General features: G+C 50.5%; 1 protein-coding gene across 1 annotated transcript in view; it reads right to left on the bottom strand.

Annotated features, from left to right (window-relative positions):
• Positions 1-9,570: 9,570 nt before the first annotated feature.
• LOC144248770 (uncharacterized) overlaps positions 9,571-26,978 on the bottom strand; it is a 261,668-nt gene continuing 244,260 nt past the window's right edge. The window contains 2 exon segments of the mRNA XM_077790763.1: positions 9,571-9,585; positions 10,230-10,509. Coding sequence (XP_077646889.1) covers positions 9,571-9,585; positions 10,230-10,509 — 295 coding nt within the window.

Below are 26,978 nucleotides of genomic sequence, written 5' to 3'. Positions count from 1 at the left end.
GGAGGACACTTCCCAAAGAAGGTAAGCCTGGGATTGCTGAAAAGGTCAGGAGCTTTCCTGAGGGTGTTTTCTATTTCCTGCTTGATGCAGGATGGGAATGTTGGGGTGGTGACAAAAAGATTTTTGCTTTTTATACATTTTTCATATACTGTAGCTCTTTAAGTTACTATTTTATAATTATAAAACTATAATCCTTACTTAGCTCCATTAAACTCTTAATTAGCTTTATCAAACTACTATTATGTACTTATGTAACTGTAATCTTTGCTGACACTAGTATGTTTCCTACCTTTCTCTTAGATTTTAGTACAATAAATTGACTGTCTAAATACATTCCTGAAATACTGCATAGTCTTATTATCAGGAAGAGGACCTACGAGAACAACATTTTGGTTTTTGACCAAAATGTGAGCAGTCACAACAAAAAGTAAAGGCATAGAAACCCTTGGACCTACTCCAATGGTTTGAGCCTGGGAAGGGTAACTGGGGCAACTGAATCTCCTATTGGATGTTCCTATTAAATACCCTAATTAATTAACCTTAATAAATTGTTGAAATCAAGGACTGGGTGTCCCCTGGGGACACTTGGAAGCTTCCAATAAAGGTCTGTTTTTTACTGTAGTCTTCTAACACCGTTGCAAGGGGTTTTATTTTTTTTTTTTTTCCTCTTTTGATTATAGACAACAGGGGCATGAGAGAAGCAGAACAGGAATTGTAATCCCAGAATCATAGAACATTCTGAGTTGAAAGGGACACACAGGATCATCAAAGGAATGTTTGAACATGTCCAGAGACTCCAGAACTGTGACTTTGGCTGGTCAGTGTCTCTGCTGGGAGCCTCCCAAAGGGCCTTCAGCCACTCCTCAGCCCTGGGCAGCAGCAGCATCACCTCTGCAGGGCCCAGCAGGGCTCTCCTGAGCTGCCCTTGCCCAGCTGCACACAGAGCCTGCCCTAGCCAGGGCCCTGCACACAGGCAGGTTTCTGTAGGGCTGGGCCCAGGGCACACAGGGTGGGATGGGCTCTGTGAGCGCTGGCAGGGACAAGGCACCTCTCAGGAGGGGATGTCCAGGCCCAGGGAGATGCTCAGGGAAGCAGAGGGGGCTGAGCAGAGCAGTGTTGGGGGAACAAGCCCATCCAGCCCCTCACCTTCTCTCAGCCACAGGGAATCCTTTGCCTCTCACATCTCTCAGTGCCAAACTCTGAGTGCAGCAGGAATGCTGGGGATTTCTGACCTCAGAGAGCCTGCAATGGTGAGTGGGTAGGAAAACAATTCATAAAACCAACTCCTCCAATCCTTTTGATCTGGGAGTGCAGATGGTACCAAGCTTTTCTGCATTAGGAGTGATTCCCGTGACAAATCCTGAATATCCAGCCTTGTCCCTCTGCTACATGGCCACAAACCCAGGGCAGCAGGGCAGGGATGGCTCCTTGAGAGCCCCCACACACAGCCCTGGCTGCTCCTGGCGCACTCAGCCAGCACAACTGGAGCTCAGGCAGGGACCTGGGTGAAGGTTTTCCCAGAGCAGGAACAAGGGTGGGTGAGTCCTAGCAGGACAGGCTGCAGGGAATGGCCCAGATTTGGCTCCAAGCAGCCTCTCCTGACTTGTCCCTGTCCTTTCTCCATGAACAGGTGCCCATGTGCAGCCACAGCAAATGTCCAACAGCAGCTCCATCAGCCACTTCCTCCTGCTGGCACTGGCAGACATGCGGCAGCTGCAGCTCCTGCACTTCTGCCTCTTCCTGGGCATCTCCCTGGCTGCCCTCCTGGGCAACGGCCTCATCATCAGCGCCGTAGCCTGCGGCCACCACCTGCACACGCCCATGTTCTTCTTCCTGCTCAACCTGGCCCTCAGCGACCTGGGCTCCATCTGCACCACTGTCCCCAAAGCCATGCACAATTCCCTCTGGAACACCAGGAACATCTCCTACACAGGATGTGCTGCTCAGCTCTTTTTCCTTCTCTTCTTCACTGGATCAGAGTATTTCCTGCTGACCATCATGTGCTATGACCGCTACGTGTCCATCTGCAAACCCCTGCACTACGGGACCCTCCTGGGCAGCAGAGCTTGTGCCCACATGGCAGCAGCTGCCTGGGCCAGTGCCTTTCTCAATGCTCTGCTGCACACTGCCAATACATTTTCCCTGCCCTTGTGCCATGGCAATGCCCTGGGCCAGTTCTTCTGTGATATCCCCCAGATCCTCAAACTCTCCTGCTCCAAATCCTACCTCAGGGAACTTGGGATCATTACTGTTACTGTGTCTCTTGGATTTGGTTCTTTTGCATTCATTGTTTTCTCCTATGTGCAGATCTTCAGGGCTGTGATGAGGATCCCCAATGAGCAGGGACGGCACAAAGCTTTTTCCACCTGCCTCCCTCACCTGGCTGTGGTCTCTCTGTTCACCAGCACTATCATGTTTGCTCACCTGAAGCCCCCCTCGATGTCCTCCCCATCCCTGGATCTGTCAGTGTCAGTTCTGTACTCGGTGGTGCCTCCAACCCTGAACCCCCTCATCTACAGCCTGAGGAACCAGGAGCTCAAGGCTGCAGTGTGGACACTGATGACTGGATGCTTTCAGGAACATTAAACTGCTGGCCAATTTCTGAGTATCACTTGTAATAAAAATTATCTTTGGTACTTCTTGCTGTTTTCCTCTTGGACGTTCTTTTGCATTGTTTTACATTTTAATGTTGTCCACAAAGAAATGTCATTCCTTGTGCCATTTCTCATTTTGTTTCTCTCCACCTTCCCTGTGGCCACAGACTGTGTCAATGAGGGCCTGTGACTTTGAAGGAACTAAAGGATGTCCCAGCAGAGTTTTCTGCAGAGATGCCCTTCCATTGTCTTCTCTGGAGCTGCAACAGCAATGTCTGTGTGCAGTGCTGGCACAGCCACTATGCTCCTGCTGGCCACACCATTCCTGATCCAGGCCAGGAGCCATTGGCCTTCTTGGCCACCTGGGCACACTGCTGGCTCATGTCCAGCCTGCTGTCCATCAGTCCCTGCAGGTCCCTTTCTGCCTGGCTGCTGTCCAGCCACTCTGTCCCCAGCCTGTAGCACTGCAGGGGTTTTTGTGGCCAAAGTGCAGGACTTGGCACTTGGACTTGTTAAACCTCACCTTGTTGGATTTGGGCCCTGGATCCAGCCTGTTCAGGGCCCTGTGCAGAGCCCTCCTACCCTCCAGCAGATCCACACTCCCAGCCAACTTGGTGTCACCACGGTTCCATGAGGCCCCAGAGTGTCTCAGTGGTCTCCATGATTCCATGAGGCCTCCCAGTGTCACAATGTCCCTTTGGTTCCATGGGACCCCTTGGTGTCACAAAGTCCCTTGGATCCTTGGGCCCTGCAGTGTCACAATGTCATTGTGGTCCCCAAGGCCCTGCAGTGTCACAGGGGATCCTTGGTTCCATGAGGTCTGGCAGGGCAGCAATGCTCTCCTTGGTCCCACAGTGTCACAATGGCCCCTTGGTTCCAGAAGGCCCTGCAGAGTCACAGTGGCCTCTGTGGTCCCACCAGGACCCAGACTGTCACAATGCACTCCTTGCTTCCATTCAGCCCCACCGTGTCCTTATGGCCCCGTGGCTCTGTGGTGCCATGTCGTACACAGTGTCACCATGGTCCTCTTAGTGCCACCAGGCCCCGCAGTGTCACAATGGCCCCTTGCTTCCCCAGGGCCCTGCAGTGTCACAATCATCAGAGAATCAACCAGGCTGGAAAAGGCCTAGGAGAGCATCAAGTCCAACCTGGGACCCAACACCACCTTGTCACCCAGACCATGGCACTGAGTGCCACATCCAGTCTTTGCTTAAACACTTCTAGGGACAGTGACTCACCCACCTCGCTGGGCAGTTCATTCCAATGCCCAGTCACCCTTTGTGTGAAGAATATTTCCTGATGTCCAGCTGAAACATCCCCTGTGTCCTCTGACCTGTCACTGCTCCCTGGGAAAAGAGCCTGACCCGCACCTGGATCCATCCTCCTGTCAGGGAGTTGCAGAGAGTGATGATGTCTCCCCTGAGCCTCCTCTTCTCCAGGATAAACAATCCAAACTCTCTCAGCCACTCCTCACAGGATTTGTGCTCCAGATCCCTCACCAGCCTTGTTGAACTTCTCTGGACACACTCCAGCCCTCCATGTTCCTCCTAAATCAGGGGCCCAAACTGGACACACCACTCGAGGTGCTGCACAACCAGTGCTGAGCACAGGGGAAGAATCACTGCCCTGCTCCTGCTGGCCACATCATTACTGATCTATAGAAGTGCCAGGGGTTGAATGAGGGAAATGGTGAGGAGGGGGTGGGGACAAAATATTGATTGTCAGCCATGAAAAGTCTTGATTTTCATATCTGTTCAGACTGCATTAGAAGGTGCTGGGGATCAATATCAATTGGACATTGCTGATATCAATCTATAAACAGGAAAAGAAAACAGGACAAAATAGTCCTCTCTGCATTGTTTTTAATATAGTTTATTCACTTTGAAGACACTTCCAAAATCTGTCTATATAACCACAGAAGAAATGAAAATATAAGATATTCTCAGCAGTTTATCTTCTTTGTGTGTTTTGAACAAATGGTTTTGAAATTTTTTTAGTGAATTCCTGAACTGAAGAGCTCAAGAAAGAAGAGGAAAATTCATCAGGAACCTCCAAGTGGCTGAGGATGCATCCCCATCACAGCAGCAATGAGCAGAAATGGGCACAGCTCTGTGGCTGCCCCAGCTCTGGGATGGGCCCTGGGCCTGGAGCAGGAGCAGCTCTGGAGGGCCCCAGGGCCAGGGCTCTTGTGCTGGCCTGGGCAGATGGGATGGCAGCAGGGGCTGCAGAGCTCTCAGCACCTCAGGCAGAGGGGAGCAGGGCAGCCAGGGAGCTCCTTTGGCCTTGGCCAAGCCCCTTCCCCCATGGTGGGGCTGAGTCCTGGCTGAGCTGCAGCTGCTGCTGTGCCCTTGGCAGGGGCTGAGGCCGTGGGGCAGTGCCCAGAGCAGCCTGGGCTGAGCAGAGCTGTGGGGCCAGAGCCGGCTGGGCTGTGCTGGGGAGAGGCCCTTGGTGCTGCCCAGAGCTCAGGGCAGCTGGCAGAGCTGGCAGGGAGCTGGGCTGGGCTGGGAGAGCCTGGCACAGAAACCATCAGTGTCCATCTCAGCCTGGCTGAGCGGGCAGGGGCAGAAAGATCATCCAAGGTCCACAAGTTCTCTGTGTGGGAGCTGAGCCTGTGGCCCCCGGAGCCCTCCCAAGTGCTCGGGCTGCACCTCCAGCTCCAGAGGAGATGTGACAGATGGGAGCAGAGACAAATAATTCCTGCTGGATTCTTTATTGTGTTTGTTTATACAGATGACCTGGATCCATATGTAGACGAGGTGTTTTGTGTCAGATAACACTGGAGAGTGATAAGAGTAATATTTTTTTTGCTGAAAATTATATTTCATGCATAATGCACAATGAGAAAAAAAATACACATTTTATCAGAAGAGCATCTGAATTCTTCAGAGGATGAGAGACTCATTTATGTTCCAGCTGCCAAACCTGTTCAAATATTTTCCTCAAGTCTTCCCTGAGATGAGAGGTGACCACCAGAGGCCAAGGCCAGCCAGAGCTGTCTGTCCTGGCAGCTTTTTCCTGGGAGAACCCTTGCATATAGGAAATTTTTCAGGGGGAGTATACATTTTTGCCATGAGCACCTGGAAAGATGGATGGTTCTTTTCCATAGGAAGGAAAGCACAGAGCCCCAGTTCTCCAGGGGCTGATGAAAGGCAGCCATCAACATTCCAAGGTCAGCTGGACCTGTCAGGTGGCCCCTGTGTCCTGGTTTTACACTGGCACAATGCTAGCGTCCCCATGAAAATGCAACCCCACAAATGATTGCTGTGAAATGCAATCAGGAACAGAGCAGAGTAGAGCCAAGCTCAATAACAAAGGAGAAACTTTATTATCTACTACTACTATAAAATGAAAAAAGCAAGAAAAGAAAAATTAAATCCAAAATTAAAACCTTCCAAAACACTGCTTTTCACTCCCCCCAATTCCAACAAACCTCAGTGAGACACAACTTGGACCCCCAATCAGTTTCCCACCCTTCAGAGGATCAATACTCAGTCCATCAAGGGAAGAGGAGTCTCTCCTGTGCCATAGACCCCCAAGAAACACAGCTGCCATCTTTTGTGTTTCCATGTCACACATGGCACCACCCAGAGAGAATCTGCCAGTGTGACACTCTCCTTTCCATGTCCCAGTGCTCTCACCACCATGCATGGACAGACTGCTCCATGGACAGACTGCTCTTAGGATTTTTCTTTTCAAGGATGCTTTGCCAAGAGGGAAAAAAAAAAAAAACAACCAACAGTTCTGTTTTTCATTTTTGGGACCGCAGTCCCGCCCCATTTCCCCCTGGGGCCGAGGGTCCAAGAACAGAGATCTTCTCTTCTTCTCTGAAGACAGGGGGCATCACCACAACCCTCCTCAGCTCTTCTCTATTCACTCCACTCTTGTCTTTTTCTCAGCTGCTGAAGCAGGTTGTTATGGTTTGACACTGGCACAATGCTAGTGCCCCCATGAAAATGTGATTTCTTCCTTGAATGCTGTGAAGTGGAATTTAGAACAGAGTAAAGCAGGTTTAAGCTTAATAACAGAAAAAAAACTTTATTAAGCTACTACTACAAAAGGAAAAAAAAAGGAAAAAAAAGGAAAAAAAAAAGGAAAAAAAACACACAAAGATCAAATGAAAACCTTGCATAGCATTTCTCTTTCTGCTACTTAACTCTAACAAACTACAGTGAGACACAATCTGGACCCCAATCAGGTTTCCACCCTCCAGACAATCGATATTCAGCTTTTTGAGGGTGACAGGAGTCTCTCCTGTGCCACAGACCCCCCCTAAGAAAACACAGCTTTACATCCTGTGTTTCCATGTCACACATGGCACCGCCCGGAGAAAAGTTTGCTATGGTGAACCTTTTCCTTTCCATGCACAGTGTTTTTACCACTAATGCATGGATGGACAGACTGCTTTTAGGATTTTTTTCTTTTTAAGGATGCCCTGCCAAGAGGGGAGAAAACAACAGTTTAGTTTTTTATTTTTTGGGACCACAATTCCCCCTATTTTTTCATTTTTCCCCTGGGGCCAGGGGTCTAAGAACAGAGATCCTCTTCTCTTCTCTTTCCTTTGAGGACAGGGGCACCACTACAAACCCCCTAACTTTTTCTCTGTTCACTCCACTTCTGTCTTTTCTCAGCTGAAGCAGGTCTCTTGACTTTGTTCTGGCATCCTCCTAAAATACAGTCTTTCTTGGAGGAGAAGATTGGTTTAGTTTGTGGCTAACATGGAAAAAGTCCAGGTAAAGCCACTCCTTGTCCCCCTCCCACCTAGAATTCCTCCTTCTAACATCCCAGGGTCTAAGGTGTCTCTCTTTTTCTCTTTCAAACTGAGGAGGGGAAAGGAAAATTTACAAAGCTTTCATTTCTCAAGGAAGGGTTAAAAGTCTGAACTCTCCAGGATGGTTCGATGCCCAGACTCCGGCAACTATCACAGCAGCTGGACACCTTGCTTCCCCGTGGTGTATTGCTGACAAAAACTGCTGCTGTCTCTCTCTCTCTCAAGAGAGAAACTCTGGGGGAAGAACGGAGACATCTTAGATTTTTTCCACCCTTCCATTTGCAGAGGCTAGCTTGGTTCCAGTCCTTCCACCTTTGGGCCTACCTCAGTCAGGCCATGGGCCTTCCCCTCCCCCACCCAGCCACGGCCGGGCAGGGGAGGTCTGCACTCTCTGCTGACCAGAACCAAAAAAAGAGTGAGTTCTCCAGGAATTTTGCTTTTAACCCCTCTGTGTTCTCAGAGGCGTGTCCACCTTCAATTGGTCAATATCCAAACTGACCTCTTCCTTCCAGAAAAAATTCTTTTCCCGTGTCAAACCATGACACAGGTCTCTTGCTTTACCATGCATCCTCCTAAAATACAGTCTCTCTCCTGGAGGAGAAAATTGGTTCAGTCTATGGCTAACAAGGGAAAGTCTAGCCAAAAACCACTCCATCATCTCCTCCCACCTAGAATTTCTCCTTCTTACATCTCAGGCCCCAGACTGTCTCTTTTCTTCTCTTTCAAATCGAGGAGGAATAATGTTTCACAAAGCTTTCATCATCCAAGAAGGGGTTAAATGTCCAAATTCCCTGTCCAGCTGGCCGGGCTCTCTGCCCAGACCTCCAGCTCCCCCGCTGGGCACCTCCCACTCCCCTTCCCGCTCTTGCTGTCTCTTTCTCTCTCTCTCCACAGAGACTCTGGAGGGGGAACGCAGACATCCCAGATTTCTCCACCCTTCCATCTGCAGGGGGCCAGCCCGGTTCCATCCCCTCCACCCTTCAGCCAACCTCAGTCAGGCTGTGGGGCTGCCCCTCCCCACCCAGCCACGGGCTGGGCAGGAGAGAGGCTGCACTGCGCCCTGACCAGAACCAGAGAGAGCGAGTTCTCCTGGGAATTCTGCTTTTAATCCCTCTGTGTTCTCAGAGGCGTGTCCAGCCTCAATTGGTCACCCCAAGTGCCAATATCCAACCCCAATCACTGACTGGCTTGACCGTCTTCCTTCTGTGTTAAACCACGACACACTCCCAGGGTCTGGAATTCCAGTTCCTGTCCAGGAAAAAATGTTCCTGCCTTTGAATTTCCTTCCTATTCTCTCAACAAATTATAATAAAATCAATAAATTATAATTAAAATTAAATAGAAAAAAAAATTGAAACATCAGTATTTCAACTCTTACTTACAATAATCCAATAATGATTTAACCCAAAACAACAATGGCTATTAATGTAACATTACCAATAAATATAAATAAATAAATTATATACCAAGAAATACCTTTTGAAAGTTTAAACTCATTATCTAATAGACTTAAGATAAAAAATATCCAAAAAACTAAGATACAATCTAACACACCTTAGTAAAACATTTTAAATTACAAATTTACTAAACACAAAAAAAACACACCACTATAATTTATCATACATTTTAAGCAAATAATTTAACTTTAATAACATCCTTAAGTACGCAAAAAAAAGTTAAATTATTTTTAAAAAACTTAATTGTAGATGGGTGGTTTTGTTTGGATATTAGGTTTTAGATTGTTTGAGTTAGATGATTTTAAAAAGGGATTTTTATATGAATTTAATCAGCTGAGAAGGAGCCACTCTGCAAACACAATTGACTGAAAATGAATGGGACAGAAATCAGTAACTCTGAAAGTTTTATTTGCTATCAAATACATTTCAGCCACCCAGCCCCACACAATCCCCATCCCACCACTCCAAACTGAGATCCCACTTCTCCCAATCTCCTCCCAACCCCATCTCACCCTGGCAGCTGTGGAATTGAATGAGCTTTGTGTAGGATTGAGTTTTTTTCAGGTGGAAACAAGCAATTTGAGGTGGGATTGTGCCTTTATAGGTTAAAATTCAGTTGTTTTCAGTGGGGTTGAGTGGTTTTGTGGTGACAGATCCATCCCTCTTGGCTTTTGGAGTGCAAAGAGATGGAGAACACTGCCCAAGATCACCCCAGAACCCACAAATTCTCCAGAAGTTGAGTTCAGAGTGTTCAGGGAGGGTGCAGCTGCCGGCAGCAGGAACAAAGGAGACGGGTCTTGGTTCCAGAATCCATTTCTTACCCCCGAAAGGCAGGATAAAGGCAGGGCCGTGGGGTTTGTATAGGGTATCCCAGGGGTAGAGTAAGGGTTTGGGTCTAGGGAGAAGCTGTTAGCAACACAAGAAGGGTGAGATCAAATTCCTACCTCTTAGCAACAGGGGCACTCCACACAGAATCCATCCCCAAATCCTAAATTCCCCCTCAAACTCCTGTGAAATGGTGGGACTTCAGATATTTTTGATCAATTTCTTTAATTTAACCCTGCTTTGTCTGTGTTTAAAGAATAAAGATGAATCAGAGGAAAATTAGGGCCAAACCAACAGGAGAAGCAGCCAGGTTTGTTCCCAACATGGATTACAGGGAATGTGGGTCACCAGACCTGTGCCCAATGTGGGTCCTGCAGTGGGGGATGGAGCTGGAGCAGAGCACGAAGCTCTTCCTGCAGTTGGGGTACTCGCAGGGTTGCCCTTACTGGTGCCTCCGTTGGTATTTGGTCAAGTCAGAGCTCTGGGTGAAGCTCTTCCCACACAGGGGACACTCGTAGGGCCTCTCCCCGGTGTGGATGCGCCGGTGCCTGACAAGGTGAGAGTTGTGCTTGAAGCCCTTCCCACATCAGGGCAGCGGAAAGGCCTCTCATCCGTGTGAATCCGCTGGTGTTTGAGGAGATCAGAGCTGGTGTGAAACCTCTTCTGACAGTCGGGACACTCATAGGGCCTCTCCCCAGTGTGGATGCGCTGGTGCCTGATGAGTTCTGAGCTCCAGCTGAATCCCTTCCCACACTCTCCACACTCATAGGCCCATTCCCCGGTGTGGATCATCAGGTGTCGTTTCAGATTGTTGCTCTGCCTGAAGCTCTTCCCACACTCCAAACACTTGTAGGACTTCTCCCCATCAGGAAGCTTCTCAGGGACCACCAGCTCCGAGCTCTGGCTGAAGCTCTGCCCACCTTCCTGGCCCAGAGTGGGTCTTTCCTCCTCAGAGCATCCTGGGCTGGGCTTGCAGCCCCTCCTCCTGTGAGATCTCCAGGGATTTTCCTCCCTGTTGGATTCCTGTTCTGTGGAGTTGCTCAAAATGGCTTCTTCCATGAGGTTCTGCTGCAGGGATATGTCTTTCCTGGTCTCCATCCGCAGCTCCTGCTCTGGGGGAGGAAGGACAAGGAGAGGATGGGATTTGCCTCTGTGCAACAAGGAAGGACAAGGAGATCCCCCCAGTGCGTCCCCGGCAGGAGGGCACCAGCAGCGGGGCTGTCCTGCAGCAGGGGGCCAGGCTGAGCTGGGAGATGGAGCAGGAGAGAGGGGGAAGGGGCACTGACTTCCTCCTCACCTGCCTTGGTGTCCCAGGGCATCTTCCTCTTCCTCATAGCCTTCTCCATCTAGCAAAGGGTTGGGGATGGGAAAATCCTGTTTTGGGAAGAAAACAAGGGATAAGCACAGTGAGTTTTGTACTGGTTTGAAGGCAAACCAGGGAGAGTCTAAGACAGAATGACAATTGAATAAAAAAATTAAAATCAAGGCAATAATAGAGAAACACTGGCTTAATCTGACAAAGTCAGGATATAACCTGACACCCTGATAATCAGGGTGGTGGTAGCAGTCTGATGAAATTGTGGCTGCAGCCCGGTTGGAGTGATGAACGTGATTCTGTTAAAGCAGTGATCCTGTAGAAGGGTCTAGTCTTCCTCTGAAGGTCCAGCGGTGCTTATGGAGCTCTTGTCCTCTGGGAATCCAGTAGGCAAGGTGGTCCTGGTGTTGCAAATGGTGAGATTATATCCAGGTAGGAATGCTTGGTTCCTCCCCCTGGGCGGAGCATCCCACAATGGGATGATGTAATTTTATCAGTCCTACAGTGACACTCAATGGCCCATTAAGAGAGGATGGCCCCTGGAGGGCGTTATCAGGGCTGAGCCATGGAAGAGATAAAGAACACTGCCCCACCTGTTGATAACAGTTTATGGAGATGGGGACTGAAAACACTTTTGGTTACATCTGACATTGTAACCTGAAACAGTGAGGCAATCCCTGCTCGGGGTGGGGGGTGAACACCACCCCCCTTACCCAAACTGGCTCGGGTGTAAAACCCCCACCCTGGGAAGGCCACGCACACAGGGGACAATGTCACACTTGCCCCACCCCAGGGGAGATCTCTGTCCCTGTCACTCCCTTGCTCTCTCCCCTTTTCTTTTTCCATGTCTCTCTCTACCTCACATTTACTGTTCAATAAAATCCACTTTGGATTTGGTCTTGTTAGCACCTTAATTGGGGCAGGGGCATCTCTCTAACAATTTTATTAACCAAACTGTGGAGTTGCGGTTTTATATGTTTTATTACATCTTTATTCTGTCATGGTTTGTTCCAGTGCCCCCCCATACTGTATTGGTTTCTCCCTGAGTTTTCCCGCCTTTCCCCAAGTGTCAGTTTCCCTAGAAAATGCCAAGCCAGTTCCTTGCCCCCTTCCAAGTGCCTTGTCTGTCACTCGGTGCCCCTTCCTCTACCTCTGGAAACTTCCATGCAGGGCACCGAGTGATTGGATGAGGTCCTGGGACCCCTCCCCTGTCTCCCTCTCACTGGATCCCCCAGATATCAATCCCCACAGAGTCACTCCTGTCTGTTCCCCACTGGCTGATCGGCCCCCCTCCCTCTCCCTATGGAACATGTTGCCAGCACCCTGGAGTTGCACTTGTTGGCTGGCCCCCTCCAGTGCTGTTGGATCCAGAGGACCTTAATAAACATCGGATTTTCGCCCCCAACAAGTGTCTCTCCTCATTTCCTCGCCGTTGGAATCAGCAGCGACCTCAGGACCCACAAAGCACTCTCCAAAGCCCAGCCTGGTACAGCGGAGGGTGCTTCCACTCGCCCTACTCACCCTGCAGGAGAGCTAGCCGGGGCTGAGGACAGTAGTCTGGGGCGGGGACGTGGCACCAAAGGAAATCTTGGTCCATGTAAGACCAAAGCCCCTGTGCTGAGGCTGCCTCCAGGCTGCTCCAGCCCCTCAGGATGCCCAGGAACAGGGGTTGCCCACAGCCCAGTGCACCCTCGCTGGCCCTGGTGTTAGCGTTCCGGAACACACATAATCACGGGATATGATTATATGCAGGTGATTTACGAAGAGCTCTGGGAGTCAGGTGTACAGACCCAAATCTGACTCGAACATGGCTTTTGAGCTGAAAGTATTTTATATTCTATCATTACATAACTCATATATTAATTATTAAATTTATATTGTTCTTTTATATACATTGACATGAGTTTCTTGTGATCTTTCTTAGGTCCCTGACCACAGTTTCTCATGATTATTCTAATGATTAAATGTGGGAACTCAAAATGTCTCTCAGACATTTTTAGAGGTTCCAGGCCTTGGTCAGAGGAATTCTAGACCCTGGCAGACAGCTGAAAAACAACTGTGATTTTGAGTTTGAGCCATGGAATGAATTACCAGCTTTGGAGGTGGAACAAGCAATCACAAAAAGTTAGATAGTATAGTATAAGTAGTTACGAAGTAGAGGGGAAATTTTTTTAGTATTGTACAGGGGGGTTTTAGCACATGTACAGGGGGGTTTTCGCTTTGTACATGGGGGTCAGAAGTTCTAAGATGGAGGAAAGTGGGCTGAACCCATCCTTCTTCCTTCTTCTTCCTTACCTCCATGTTCTTGGTGATGTTGGCACTCACAGATTGGTTTAGAGTAGAAAAACACTTGGCAACGTAGGTAGTAGGTATTGGGGAATAATTGTAAACATGTTATACGTAATATATCTTATAAAAGATAGCAGCAACCCTGGGCGGAGAGAGAGACGAAGAAGACAGCAGATAGAGAGGATGTCAGGGTGTGTGTGTGCCTCTACCCAGGCCACTGATCAAATAGCTGCAGTCCAAGAACATAATCTGTTAGATAACTAGCAATAAACTGCCTTGAGACCGAACAGCTAAGCCTGCGGAGTTTTTCTTTGGAAGCACGGGTTGGAGGAGGAATTTCACCACCACATGTGGCCCCAAAACAAGGCTGGGGTTCCCACACCATAATGCCACGCAGACCACTAGAGTCCCATGGGGTCGGGACTACAACGCCCGACATGCCCCGCGCTCCACAAACACACACACACACACACACACACACGCACACACACGCACACACACGCACACACACACACACACACGCACGCACTCACGCACGCACGCACGCACGCACACACACACACACACACACGCACTCACGCACGCACGCACAAGTCACGCACGCACGCATGCACACACACACACACACCCCGCTCCCCCCAGTATCCGCCGCCCATCTGCCCCATGCAAAAGTGTCCCCGAGGCCTTCCCGGACCCCAAACGCCGCATCCGAGCCACTTCCGGGACTACAGCTCCCATCATGCTCCGCGGCGCACGGACAGCGCTGTTCCAGCCGAGACTTCATCTCCCGTCATGCCCCGCGCCCCACCGAGTGCCGCTGCCGCTGTGCCTGGAACTCCCGTGATGCTCCGCGGCCCCGTTACACTGCATTGTACCCGCGCCTACAACTCCCATCAGCCCCCGCGCCCCAGCGAGCCCCGCCCGAGCCCCCCGAGTGCCCAATCAATAGCCAATAGTGGTCAATGAATTAATTGTGTTACTTAGATCCAATGACCAATAATTTTTTGGTTACAAGACACATATAGAGATTTTTTTATACAAGCATTAAAATGAAATAATAAAATATTGATCAATATTTTTATTCATAAGCAAAATAAAATTTTAATTGTTATTAAGCTAAAATTAATTAATTAAAATAATTTATTAAAATTTAATTAAATTTTATTTATGAAGAAAAATGCATAATTTTTTAAAAATGTTTTGGCATGTCAGTCTCAGGTGGGCAATATCTGTGGGTAAGGGGCATGTGGTAAATGGATGTGATTCATGCTGAATAAGTTGTGTCCTAGATTGCAAGGCAAGATGTATTCAATTGCCATCTGTTAGAGGTTGGTTCACTGCATTGTTTATTTTATCTTTTTATTTTCTTCCCTAATAAAGAACTGTTATTCCTGCTCCCATATTTTTGCCTGAGAGTCGCCCTTAACTTCAAATTTATAGCAATTTACAGGGAGGGGGTTCTACATTTATTTTTTTCCCCATTTCAGGGAGGCTCCTGCCTTCCTTAGCAGACTCCTGTCTTTGCAAACCAAGACAGATTTTGGCACCCAACGTGCGGCTTGAGGGCACAGAAACAAAAAAGAGAATAACAGTTCTTGAGTAATCCAATTTCTGTGTGCTGCTACAGAAACCTCGTTCAGCGGCACCCTGTGCTCCAGCCTGCCCTGGTTTGGGTGACACGGAACCATGGCTGCATTTCTCCATTTGCAGGCCCTGATCTAAACACGGCTCCTACAGCCAAGGCTGCTGTGGCTGTTCTCCGGTTTGTTTTATGGGTGAATTAGGGGAAGTATTAATGGATTTTTAACTTCCTCTGGGAAGCAGGCACATGGATTCACAGCTATCACACACTGACTGTGTGTTTTTGGGGTTACTTTAATAATGGCACCTACTGTGAGGAAATTACACCAGGGGAAATTTTATCCCAAGCCTTTAACCATCTCTTTGGGTCTGCTCCACCAGTTTGTGAAGGGCTCAGATCCACTCCAAATACCAATGATATCATACAGGGGCTGTGTTGCTGTTAGCCCTGTTCTATTTGGCACTGAGAGACAAGGGAAGATTAACCTGGATAACCACCCTGACACCCAGCCCAGAACCTGACACGGCCCCAGAGACCAGGGATGCTGCTGCCCCAGAGCCTGACCCTGCCCCACAGCCACCCCAGATATGAACCACCCAGACTCGGTGGGGGTCTGCTGAGGGAGATGCAGGAGATGCTGAAGGAGTGCATTTCCCCAGCTGGTGAGAAGCCCTCCCCCTGCCTCGAAAAAGGAGAGTCTGATGGGGCAGCAGTGGAACCCACAGATGTTACAACTGTCCAGGTTCCAGCTGAGCCACAAAGGCAGCCACAGCCAGCAGCAGTCGCCCCTGTAGAAACAAGGAGGTCTAAGATGGAATCAGAGCACCCAGATAAGGGAAGGCCCTCACAACCCACAGGGGAGCCAGAGGTTGTGATCATCACCGAGTCCCTGATGTACAAAAGTCTCTGTAACCTGCACAAGGACATTGAACGATGGAGACGTGAGGCTTATACAACCTGACTGCTTCAAGTCTGAGACCTCATGGGTACAGGTGTCCAGCTGGGTGTTGGTGAGGCAAGGAATTTGGGACCCTTGACCCAGGACTCAGGTATGAATCAGATTTTTGTAAGGGAGCCTTTGCCTCTGGGAGCGGATTTTAATGAGTGCCAGAGAGAGGTTTGTCCACAGGGAGAGAATGCAGGAGCACCAGCATAGAACGTGCTGGAAAACCTTGAGGAAGGGATCCAACAGCTGAGGGAAGTGGCAGCATTGGAGGTACTCTTTGGGAGGGATGGACATCATGATAATGACCCTGACAAGGTCAGGAGCACAGGGCAAATGCTGTGGAGTCTGGCAAGGCTGAGGCCATCTCAGTACACCACCTTCACTGCCACAATTAATGCCGATAACAGCCGAGAGACAGTGGGCTCTGCTGCCAACAGCTGAGAAATTGTGAGAGTATGATCCATGGCCCAGTGCAGGCTCATGGCTCTGCTGTGGGCAAGGAACTCAAAGAGGAGATGAGGGAGATGAGGGAGGAGGTGAGGAGGAACAGTTCCCACATTGCCCCAGTGCGAGTCACAGGCCCCAAAGTCAGAGCCCAACGTTCCCCAGCCAGAGAGAGAGGGTACGCCCCACGGGCTGGCCTGGAGTTCTTTCTGCGTGACCATGGGGAAGACATGGGAAGGTGGGATGGAAAACCCATTTCTGTCCTGGCAGTGTGGGTGTGTCAGCTCAAGGAGGGAAGCACTGACCAAGGGAATTCCAGTAAAGTGAAGGCAGCCTGAACCCCCCATGATCGAGCTGCCAAGTATGATGTGTCAGACCCCCTTGAAGGGACCTCTAGTATGTATGCCCAGGAAAGGAATGATAACCAGTGTTAGAGGGGCCCTGTCTCTAGCCAGGGAGAGGCACGGGAAAACCGGATCTTCTGGACAGTGTGGATCCGATGGCCTGGCACATCAGAGCCACAAAAATATGATGCTTTAGTTGATACTGGTGCACAGTGTACTCTGATACCATCGGGACATGTGGGGGCAGAGCCTGTTTCCATTGCTGGTGTGACAGGGGGATCACAACAATTGACTCTGGTGGAAGCCGAGGTGAGCCTGACTGGGAAGGAGTGGAAGAAACATCCTATAGTGACTGGCCCAGATGCTCCGTGTATTCTAGGCATAGACTTCCTCCGGAATGGATATTACAAAGACCCAAAGGGACTCAGGTGGGCTTTTGGAATAGCCGCTGTAGAGGCGGAAGACATTAGGCAATTGAACGCCTTGCCTGGACTGTCAGAGAACCCATCTGCAGTAGGACTCATGAGGGTGGAAGAGCAACGAGTGCCAATTGCCACCTCGACAGTGCACCGCCGGCAGTATTGAACGGATCGGGATGCTGTGATCCCCATCCACAGAATGATCCGTGAGCTGGAGAGCCAAGGGGTGGTCAGTAAGGCCCACTTACCCTTCCACAGCCCCATCTGGTCTGTGCACATGTCTAATGGAGAATGGAGATTGACTGTGGACTATTGTGGCTTGAATAAAGTAACTCCACAGCGCTGCTGTGCCAGACATGCTGGAACTCCAGTACGAGCTGGAGTCCAAGGCAGCAGAGTGGTACGCCACTGCTGACATTGCTAATGTGTTTTTCTCCATTCCTCTGGCAGTAGAATGCAGGCCTCAGTTTGCTTTCACCTGGAGGGGCGTGCAGTACTCCTGGAACCGACTGCCCCAGGGGTGGAAGCACAGCCCCACCGTCTGCCATGGACTGATCCAGGCTGCACTGGAAAAGGGTGAAGCTCCAGAACACTTGCAATACATCAGTGATATCACTGGTGGGGGAACACAGCAATGGAAGTGTTTGAGAAAGGAGAGAGGATCGTCCAGGTTCTGCTGGAAGCTTTGCCATCAAGAAGAGCAAAGTCAAGGGTCCTGCCTGAGAGATCCAGTTCCTGGGGTAAAGTGGCGAGATGGACAGTCAGATTCCAACTGAGGTCATCAATAAGATCACTGGGATGTCTCTATCCACCACCAAGAAGGAAACACAAGCTTTCCTAGGTGCCATAGGTTTTTGGAGAATGCACATTCTCAAGTATGGCCAGATTTTGAGCCCTCCCTACCTGGTCGCCCGCAAAAAAAACAATTTCCACTGGGGCCCTGAGCAGCAACAAGCTTTCACCCAGATCAAGCAGGAGATCGCTCATGCTGTAGCCCTTGGCCCAGTCAGGACAGGACCAGATTACAGAAGTGTCTTCAAACTGGATAGACTATATTGAAAACAATGCAGAGAGAATTGTTTTGTCCTTTTAACTTTTCTTATTTATATCTTGATATCAGCAATATCCAATTGATATTGACCCCCAGCACCTTGTTATGCAATCTGAATACATATGAAAATCATGATCCTTCATGGCTGACAACCAATAACACTTTGTCCCTACCCACCCCCCACCATTTCCCTCATCCAACCCCTGCCACTCCTATGGATCAGGAATGTTGTGGCCAGAAGGACCAGGGCAGTGATTCTTCCCCTGCGAGACAGAGTGAAAATTTAACAGGGTAGAAATCCATTTGGATTTAGGTGAAATGTGCTCCTTTGAGCTTGCTAACATGAGTGAAATATGCTGTTTAGTCTGGTAACTGCAGCACTAGCAAAGTTGCCCCAGCTAAAGAGAAAGAATGCAAATTTCCACACTAAAAAGAGATAAGAAAGACTGCTTGGGGCTTTAAACAGACCATGCAGAGTGACCCAGGAGTTCTTTCTGTACTTTCTGACAAGAACAAGTGTAACTAGCTGTAAGTGTAACATGAAATCATGAGAATGAATATGCATGAACCTATTGTGAAATTCTATGCCTATGGAAATTAATTAAGGGTAATAAAAAAGGTTTGGGACTTCTCAGGGGTGCGCATGTCCATTGAAGGGCAATGAGTCCCTACATGTGTCCAGCTCTGTAAATAAACATACCATTCTTTACAAATCTTTATTGGAATTGTGGGGTTTTTAGTTTTCATCCACATTTCACCTGTGCTGGGCACTGGTTGGGCAGCACCTCGAGTGCTGGGTCCAGTTCTGGGGTCCCCAATTTAGGAAGTGTCAGATTCCAGGACACTGCAGCACCAAGGAATTCATTGTGGCACTCTGAGGCTTCATGGAACCAAGAGGCCACTGTGACCCTACAGGGCCTTGTGGAACCATGCAGAGCTTTGTGACAGAGCAGGACCTCGTGTCATGATCGGGCCATTGTGACCCTGCAGGGCCCTATGGAACCGAGAGGCCAGTGCTGCCCCTCAGGAACTCACGGAATGCAGGAAACATGTTTGACACCGTGGTGGCCCTTGGGACCAAGAGGCCATTGTGACACTGTGGGACCAAGGAGAGCATTGCTGCCCTGCCAGACCTCATGGAACCAAGGATCCACTGTGACACTGCAGGGCCTTGAGGGACCACGGTGACATTGTGACACTGCAGGGCCCAAGAATCCAAGGGACTTTGTGACACCAACGGGTCCCATGGAACCAAAGGGACATTGTGACACTGGGAGGCCTCATGGAATCATGGAGACCATTGGGACACTCTGGGGACTCATGGAACTCTGGTGACACCAAGTTGTCTGGGAGTGTTGGTCTGCTGGAGGGTAGGAGGGTTCTGCACAGGGCCCTGGACAGGCTGGATCCAGGGCCCAAATCCAACAAGGTGAGGTTTAACAAGTCCAAGTGCCGGGTCCTGCACTTTGGCCACAACAACCCCTGCAGTGCTACAGGCTGGGGACAGAGTGGCTGGACAGCAGCCAGGCAGAAAGGGACCTGCAGGGACTGATGGACAGCAGGCTGGACATGAGCAGCAGTGTGCCCAGATGGCCAAGAAGGGCAATGGCTCCTGGCCTGGATCAGGAATGGTGTGGCCAGCAGGATCAGGGCAGTGATTCTTCCCCTGTGCATAGCACTGGTTGGGCAGCACCTCGAGTGCTGTGTCCAGTTCTGGGCCTGTCCTGGGTTGTAAGATAAGCTTGTATTCTATTTGCCATCTGTTGAAGGCAAACCGGTTAGACAGGTTTTTGTTATCTCTCTCAGAGACAATGGTTTGTCCCGTAGAGGCAATGGTTTGTTTATACACTATTGACTGACTCACTGCCGGGCTGGTAAATGTAACACCGTGAGGGCTCCCACCCAGAGGGGGAAGCCAAGCACTCTATTGTTGTTTAAAGGGGTAGCTTTTTGGGGAGAGGAGGCAGCTCTCTGGGCGGGACTCCGAGAGAAGCAGCTCTCTCTCTCTCTTCACGGGATTCCCAGAGAAGCAGCTCGCTCTCTCTCTCTCTCTTCGCGGGATCTCGCAGCGAAGCAGCCAGAGCGCGCTGAGGCGACGGCAGCGGAGCTCAGAGGCAACCCCGGCGCAGAGGAAGACCGGCCCCACTGCCACCAGATCTTCAGAGGAAAACTGTACCCTTCTAAAGATCACCACTGCAGCTGCAATTCATCAACCATTGCAAGGGGAGCAATTGTCCCAGCAGAACTGCTACGGGCACCCCGACTCCTCAGGTTCTGGACTTTCTCACTGGTTTTGTTTGTACCGATTGCATTTGCCTTTTTAAATTGTTGTCTAGTTTTCTCCTAGTAAAGAATTGTTACTCCCATTCCCACATCTTTGCCTGAGAGCCTTTTAATTTAAAGATCCTGGTAATTCAGAGGGAGGGGGGTTTGCCATTCTCCATTGCACAGGAGGCTTTGCCCTCTTCCACAGACTCCTGTCTTGTCGAACCAAGACAGGGCCCCAAATTTAGGAAGGACATGGAGGGGCTGGAGCATGTCCAGAGAAGAGCAACAAGCCGGTGATGCATCTGGAATACAAGTCCTGTGAGGAGAGGCTGATGTTGATCCTGGAGAAGAGGAAGCTCAGGGGAGACAAGACATTGTCAGGGCACAGCTTGGATGTGATGATCTCCAAGGTCTTTTCCAACCTTGCTGATGCTGGGATTCTCTGAAACCACCCTTGGAGTGGTTGCAGGAGGAGCCCTGGGCCTCCTCTTAAGAACCTGCAGCAGTCCAGGTCCCTCAGCTTCTCCTCACAGCCCCAAAGCCCATTCTGTCAGTCCTGCAGAGCCTCTGCAGCTCCTCCTCACTGCCCAGAACAGGGAGCCCCACAGCCAGACACAGCAGCCCAGATGTGCCCCCCTGGCCTGGGGTGCGTCTGGCAAGGGAGCAGCACCAGGCACTGCAGGAGCCTGCAGACAATTCCTGCAGCACTTGTGGGATGATCCTGCTCCCCAAGGGATGTTCCCATGGTGCCAAGTCAGGAACTGCAATGGGGAGTGGGGCCAGAGAGGAAAGGGCAAACAGGGATGGGCTGTGTGCAGGGGAGGGAATAGGGGTGGACAACAGGAAGAAATTGTATCAGGAAGAAGAAAGAACGCAAAGGTGAAGCTAAGGAAATGCTCAGGGCAGTTTGGGGGTGGCTGCCAGGCAGCCCTGGCTCTGAGCAGCAGCATCTGCAGTGGGACAGGAAACTCCCAGCTGATGGGAACAAACTTTCTGGCTGACTGCAGAGGCCAGGACAAAGCTGAGTGGTTTCCCTGGTGTCCCCAGCCCTTCCTGGCCCCAGGGGCTGATGGCATTTGTGCTCCCTCAGGTTCATGTCCCCACACCAACAGCCTGGGGCTGCTCACGGGGGTTTTCTGTGCTGAGTATTGGCCTGGCCGTGTTCTTGAGAGAGCCTGGGCAAGGAGCCTGGAGCCCCCAGGCCCTGGCCTGAGGCGTCAGCGCTGCCCCAGCAGTGCCCATGGCCTGTCCCTGCTGCAGCCCTGGCACTGCCACCCCCAGGACTGTGCACGGCCCCGAGAGCACTCAGGCCCTGCAGCAACACCAGGGCCACCAGGGCAGCGGGGCAGGGCCACGGGAGCAGCCCTGGCAGCACCAAGTGCTGCTGCTCCTGGGCACAGCTGCTGTGCCAGCCCTGATCTGCCCCAGCTCTGCACACAGACATTGCTGCTGCAGCTCCAGAGAAGGCAACAAAAGGGCATCTCTGCAGAAAACTCTGCTGGGAGATCCTTTAGTTCCTTTAAAGCCACGAAAAGCGCAACCCCTCATTGACACAGTCTGTGGCCACGGGGAAGATGATGAGAAGCCAAATGAGAAATGGCGCAAAAAATTTCATTTATCAGAGACAATATGAAAAAAGTAAAACAAAGAATAAGAACCTGCAAAATGAAACCAACAAGAAATATCAAAAACGACTTTTAATATAAGCGATTTGCAGAAATGAGCCAGGACTTTAATGTTTCCGAAATCATCCAGTCACCATTCTCCTCACTGCAGTCTTGAGCTCCTGGTTCCTCAGGCTGTAGATGAGGGGGTTCAAGGCTGGAGACACCACCGAGTACAGAACTGACAGGGACAGATCCAGGGATGGGGAGGACATCGAGGGGGGCTTCAGGTGAGCAAACATGACAGTGCTTAAGAACAGGGAGACTACGGCCAGGTGAGGGAGGCAGGTGGGAAAGGCTTTGTGCTGTCCCTGCTCATTGGGGATCCTCAGCACAGCCCTGAAGATCTGCACATAGGAGAAAACAATGAACACAAAACATCCAAATCCGAAAGACATATCAACTGTAATGAGCCCAAGTTCCCTGAGGTAGGATTTGGAGCAGGAGAGCTTGAGGATCTGTGGGATATCACAGAAGAACTGGCCCAGGGCATTGCCATGGCACAGGGGCAGGGAAAATGTATTGGCTGTGTGCAGCAGAGCATTGAGAAAGGCACTGGCCCAGGCAGCTGCTGCCATGTGGGCACAAGCTCTGCTGCCCAGGAGGGTCCCGTAGTGCAGGGGTTTGCAGATGGACACGTAGCGGTCGTAGCACATGATGGTCAGGAGGGAATACTCTGCTCCAAGGAAGAACAGAAGGAAAAAGAGCTGTGCAACACATCCTGTGTAGGAGATGGTGCTGATGTCCCAGAGGGAATTGTGCATGGCTTTGGGGACAGTGGTGCAGATGGAGCCCAGGTCGCTGAGGGCCAGGTTGAGCAGGAAGAAGAACATGGGCGTGTGCAGGTGGTGGCCGCAGGCTACGGCACTGATGATGAGGCCGTTGCCCAGGAGGGCAGCCAGGGAGATGCCCAGGAAGAGGCAGAAGTGCAGGAGCTGCAGCTGCCGCGTGTCTGCCAGTGCCAGCAGGAGGAAGTGGCTGATGGAGCTGCTGTTGGACATTTGCTGTGGCTGCACATGGGCACCTGTTCATGGAGAAAGGGTCAGTGAAGAGTTAGAGGAGATGACTGTAATGAAACTTAAAGCCATTTCCCATACACCCTCCTCTGTAACACAGATGAATACACTTCTGTATTTGTTTTGAGGTTTTCTTCTTATGCTGCCCCCATGTTTCTCCTGGTATTCTTGCATATCAGAAACCCTCAGCATATCTCCTTTCCATTGAAGAATACAGTGAATTTTCTGAGGAAATATGATGAGTGGAGACTCACTTTGCTCATTTCACCAACCCAGCAGCATTTTCAGTGTCACAACACCTCTACACTTCCCCATCAAGCTTATAATTCAGAGATGCTCTAGGACAGGTTTGCACCCTGCATTGAATCTCCCAGCTTGGACTGAATTCTCAGGGAGACTTCCAAGTGTCCTTCTGATGGCACTGGATGAAGGGAGATGCAGCTCCTTCCCTGACTGCACTGCCAGCATTGCCCAGAGCCGGGCACTGGGGACAGCTGTGTCACCCTGAGCCAGCTGTGCCCCCTGCCAGAGTCCCCAGTGCCGGGCAGCTGCTCTCAGCCCTGTGCTCTGCAGAGGGAACTGGGCCCGGGGCTGCAGAGCTGCCCCACGGCTCTGCTGCAGCTCTGCCTGCACAGGAGGGGCTGCACGCCTTGGAGCCCTGGCCCTGAGGGCAGAGGCTTGGCTGGGGGACAGGAGGGAGGGGGCTTGTTCAGAGGGAGGGGCTGCACTGGAGGGGATCCTCTGGGCATCTCTAAACTCTCCCTGCCACAGCATTTCTGGGATTTGTTTTCTCTCCTTCTCTGATCTTCTCTCTGCTTCCTGGAGATGTTCCTCCTGCAGGTGTTTACCTGCGTCTGATCTCTCCCTGCCAGCACACCCAGACCCCAAATCTCTGTGTACTCTCCTTGGCCTGACAGAACCCTGCCTGTTTGCTGGGCACTGGCTGGGGCAGGTTCTGTTTGCAGCTTGGAGAAAGGACAGCGCAGACTGAGCCTGATGGCTCCAGCAAAGGTGATGCTGCAGCTGCTGTCCATGGGCAGAGTGGCTGAAAGCACATTAGGGATCTCCTGTGAACCTATTAATTACTAAAATAACACTTATATTGTCTCATGCACTTGTCAAAATTCATAATCCACCATTAATATTTATCCCCCCTCCCTGCCACTCTCCAATAATAGGAAACCGAATAAAAAGTCTTAGGAAATTTCCTCCTTTTTATCAAAATTGTTGTCTTGGAAAAATTCTATGACTGATCAGAACCCCTCAGAATGTCAGAGATTCATGAATATTTCACCTTCCCAGCACCAGAAATACTCAGAGTTGTACTCACCGGGTCAGTGGGCATTGGGATGTTCCAGCTTTAGGAGATCTCTCCAGGAGCTGCAGCTGCATTGTCCTGCAGCCAGAGGTTGCTGTGCCAAGGGCTGGCAGTGATTCTGCCCCAGGCACTTCTCAGCCCCTTCCCAGCCCTGACTGATTGAAGCTCTCTGTGCCTCTGTGCTGTGCCCGGGCTGGCTGCAGGCAGTGCCCCAGCCCTGCTGGGCTGGGAGAAGAGCTGCTCAGCAAGAGAAATGTGCTTTTGAAGCTCTGCTTGGTTACCAGGATCACCCTCTGTGCCAGGAGCCCGGCCCAGCTCAGCAGCACAGACACAGCACAAGGACTTTAATGACCCTCTGGGGCTTTGTGCTCAGCCCTGAACATCAGGCCCTGAGAGGGAGCTGCAGAAACCTCTCCAGAACTCCAAGTCAGAATCCAACTCCAAAGTTTCTTGGACTTTTAATGGGTCCCACTGAGGGACACGACTGAGAAAGTGTCCCCAGGCCCCAGGCAGAGCAGAGAACTGGAGGCACTGATGACAGGTGGGGACAAAGAGAAGCCAAGTCTTGGTGCCCTGGGGCACAGCAGGGTCTGTGCCACCAAGGGCTGTGAAGAGACACCTTGTCCTGAGGCTCTGGGGCCTCCTGGCACAGCCCCAGCCAGGCTGGGCACTGTCACCCTCTGGTCCTGCCCTCAGCATCCCCCCCATGCCGACATCCCAGTGGGGTCAAGGATCTCCTGGAAGGAGTCCCTGGGGAGCCTTGGTCAGGAATGGTCCTGGGGGCTCCTTCATGCTCCCAGGGACTGCAGGTTTTTCAAAGGACTTTGGCTTTTCCTTTGGCCTTGGAGTCTCTGAGAGGTTTCTGCAATAATGGCTTCCAATTATCTGCTTTAATTAGTCCCTGGAGAGGCTTTGTCAGGAACAACACTCAGTGGGGCTCATTAATGCTTCAAGGTACTTCAGTTTTATTAAGGTACTTGGTGTTTCCCTTTTGCTACAGACTCTGTGAGAGGTTTGTGCAATCATGGCCCCAATTATCTGCTTTAATGAGTCTCTTGAGAGCTTTGTACAGGCACTCAGTGGGGCTCATTAATACTTTGAGATTCTTAACTTTTGCCAGGTACTTTGGATTTTCCTTTCCACATTGAGAGTTCTTTGTGCCATTTTCAGTCTCTGAGAGGTTCTTGTGCCATCCTGGCCTCCAGTTCTCTCCTGCAAGGAGTCCATGAGGAGCCTGTGGTATAGATGGACCTTTGTGGGTCCCATTAATGCTTTAGACTCCAACCACTTTGGGGTTTTCCTCTGACTTGGACTCCTGGAAAGGTTTGTGCAATCTCCTCTCAGGCCCTGAAGTTCCAGGTCTCAGCTCCAAATGCACCACAGGGCTCATTAGGATCAAGCAAGTCCTGACAAACCATGGCTGTGCCTCGATTTCTCTCTGCTCTCGTGCAGTTTGTCAGGAAGTTTCTGTAGTGGTTTTGGTTCATCATTTTGAGATTTCTCGGCCAATGCTTCAATTAGTGTGGTGGGTTCATTGCTGGCTAATTACTAGTGCACTCACTAGAATATACTTACTCATTTCCTGCTGTGAGATAGGATTACGAGAAAGGCAAAGTGTTTTCAAAATTTTAAAAGGTTATAAATAAAATTGTATTAACAATAACTAAAGAAAGAGTAATAAGAATCAGAACAAAACTTTCAGAACACTTCCTCTCTCCATACAACCTGACAATGTAAAGAGACAAAACCTAAAATTTTCAGTCAGTTTACCATCTCTAAAATAGTCTTTCTTCACTGCACTTAGGCAGAGAAGTTCCTCTTGTTAATGTTATGGACACTTCTACACAAGAAAACAGTTATCAAATGGCTTTTCATTTCCACAAATAGCAGCTGCCTGGAGAAATCTGCAATCATGAACTCCCTCCCATATTTTCCCACAGACGTGCTTATGGCCCTTGTCAGCTTATGGGGTATTAATTTTGAGATGAGCTGTTTAAGAGCAACGGTTCTCTTCATCTCTTTCTGAAATCATCTTCATCTCTGGGAACAGAGGTCTTCTTCTCTCCCTGAGGGCACAGGGTCTCATCACTGTTCTCCCTTTCTCTGTTCAAACCTCTCATGGGATCACAGCTACTGCAACATTTGCTTACTTTAGCATGGAGGCCTTTGCTGAAACAAGTCATCGCCCCATACTTTTCAATGCCTTACAGGGAAAAAGAGAGTCTGATGTATCAATGACATCCTTCTCCACAGCTTTAGCAGAGGATTCCAGCCCCAAGATCAAGGCATCTCCTCATCCCTCCCATCTGGGACTCAACTTCCCCTTCCCTGCCCTCGGTGTGTTCATGTTGCTCCTCTGTGTGCCTGCCCTGTGTCCTTTTCTCTCACGGGAGGGAGGATGGCAGCACTGGCAGAGTCAATATCTCCCGGGGCTGCAGATGGTTCCGTGAGCCCGGCCGGGCTCGGTGCTTGCGGCCGGAGCTGTTTTGCCATGGAGGTTTCTGCAGCGGCTGCGCTGGGGCTGTGTCAGGCTGGGCCACGCTGGGGCAGGGCCAGGATCTCAGCAGCCAGGCCAGAGCCCAGCAGCAGCACGGCCGGGGCCGATGGCTTCTCCTGCCCTGCCCGCCGGCTGCGGGCGAAGCCCAAGGGCGGCAGAGCCTTGGCCGAGCCGGCCCGGC

The sequence above is a fragment of the Lonchura striata genome, unplaced genomic scaffold (assembly GCF_046129695.1).
Source record: "Lonchura striata isolate bLonStr1 unplaced genomic scaffold, bLonStr1.mat Scaffold_85, whole genome shotgun sequence".
NCBI classification, from domain to species: domain Eukaryota; kingdom Metazoa; phylum Chordata; class Aves; order Passeriformes; family Estrildidae; genus Lonchura; species Lonchura striata.
Note: the sequence above shows the minus strand (reverse complement) of the source record. Positions and strands in the feature narration are given on the sequence as shown.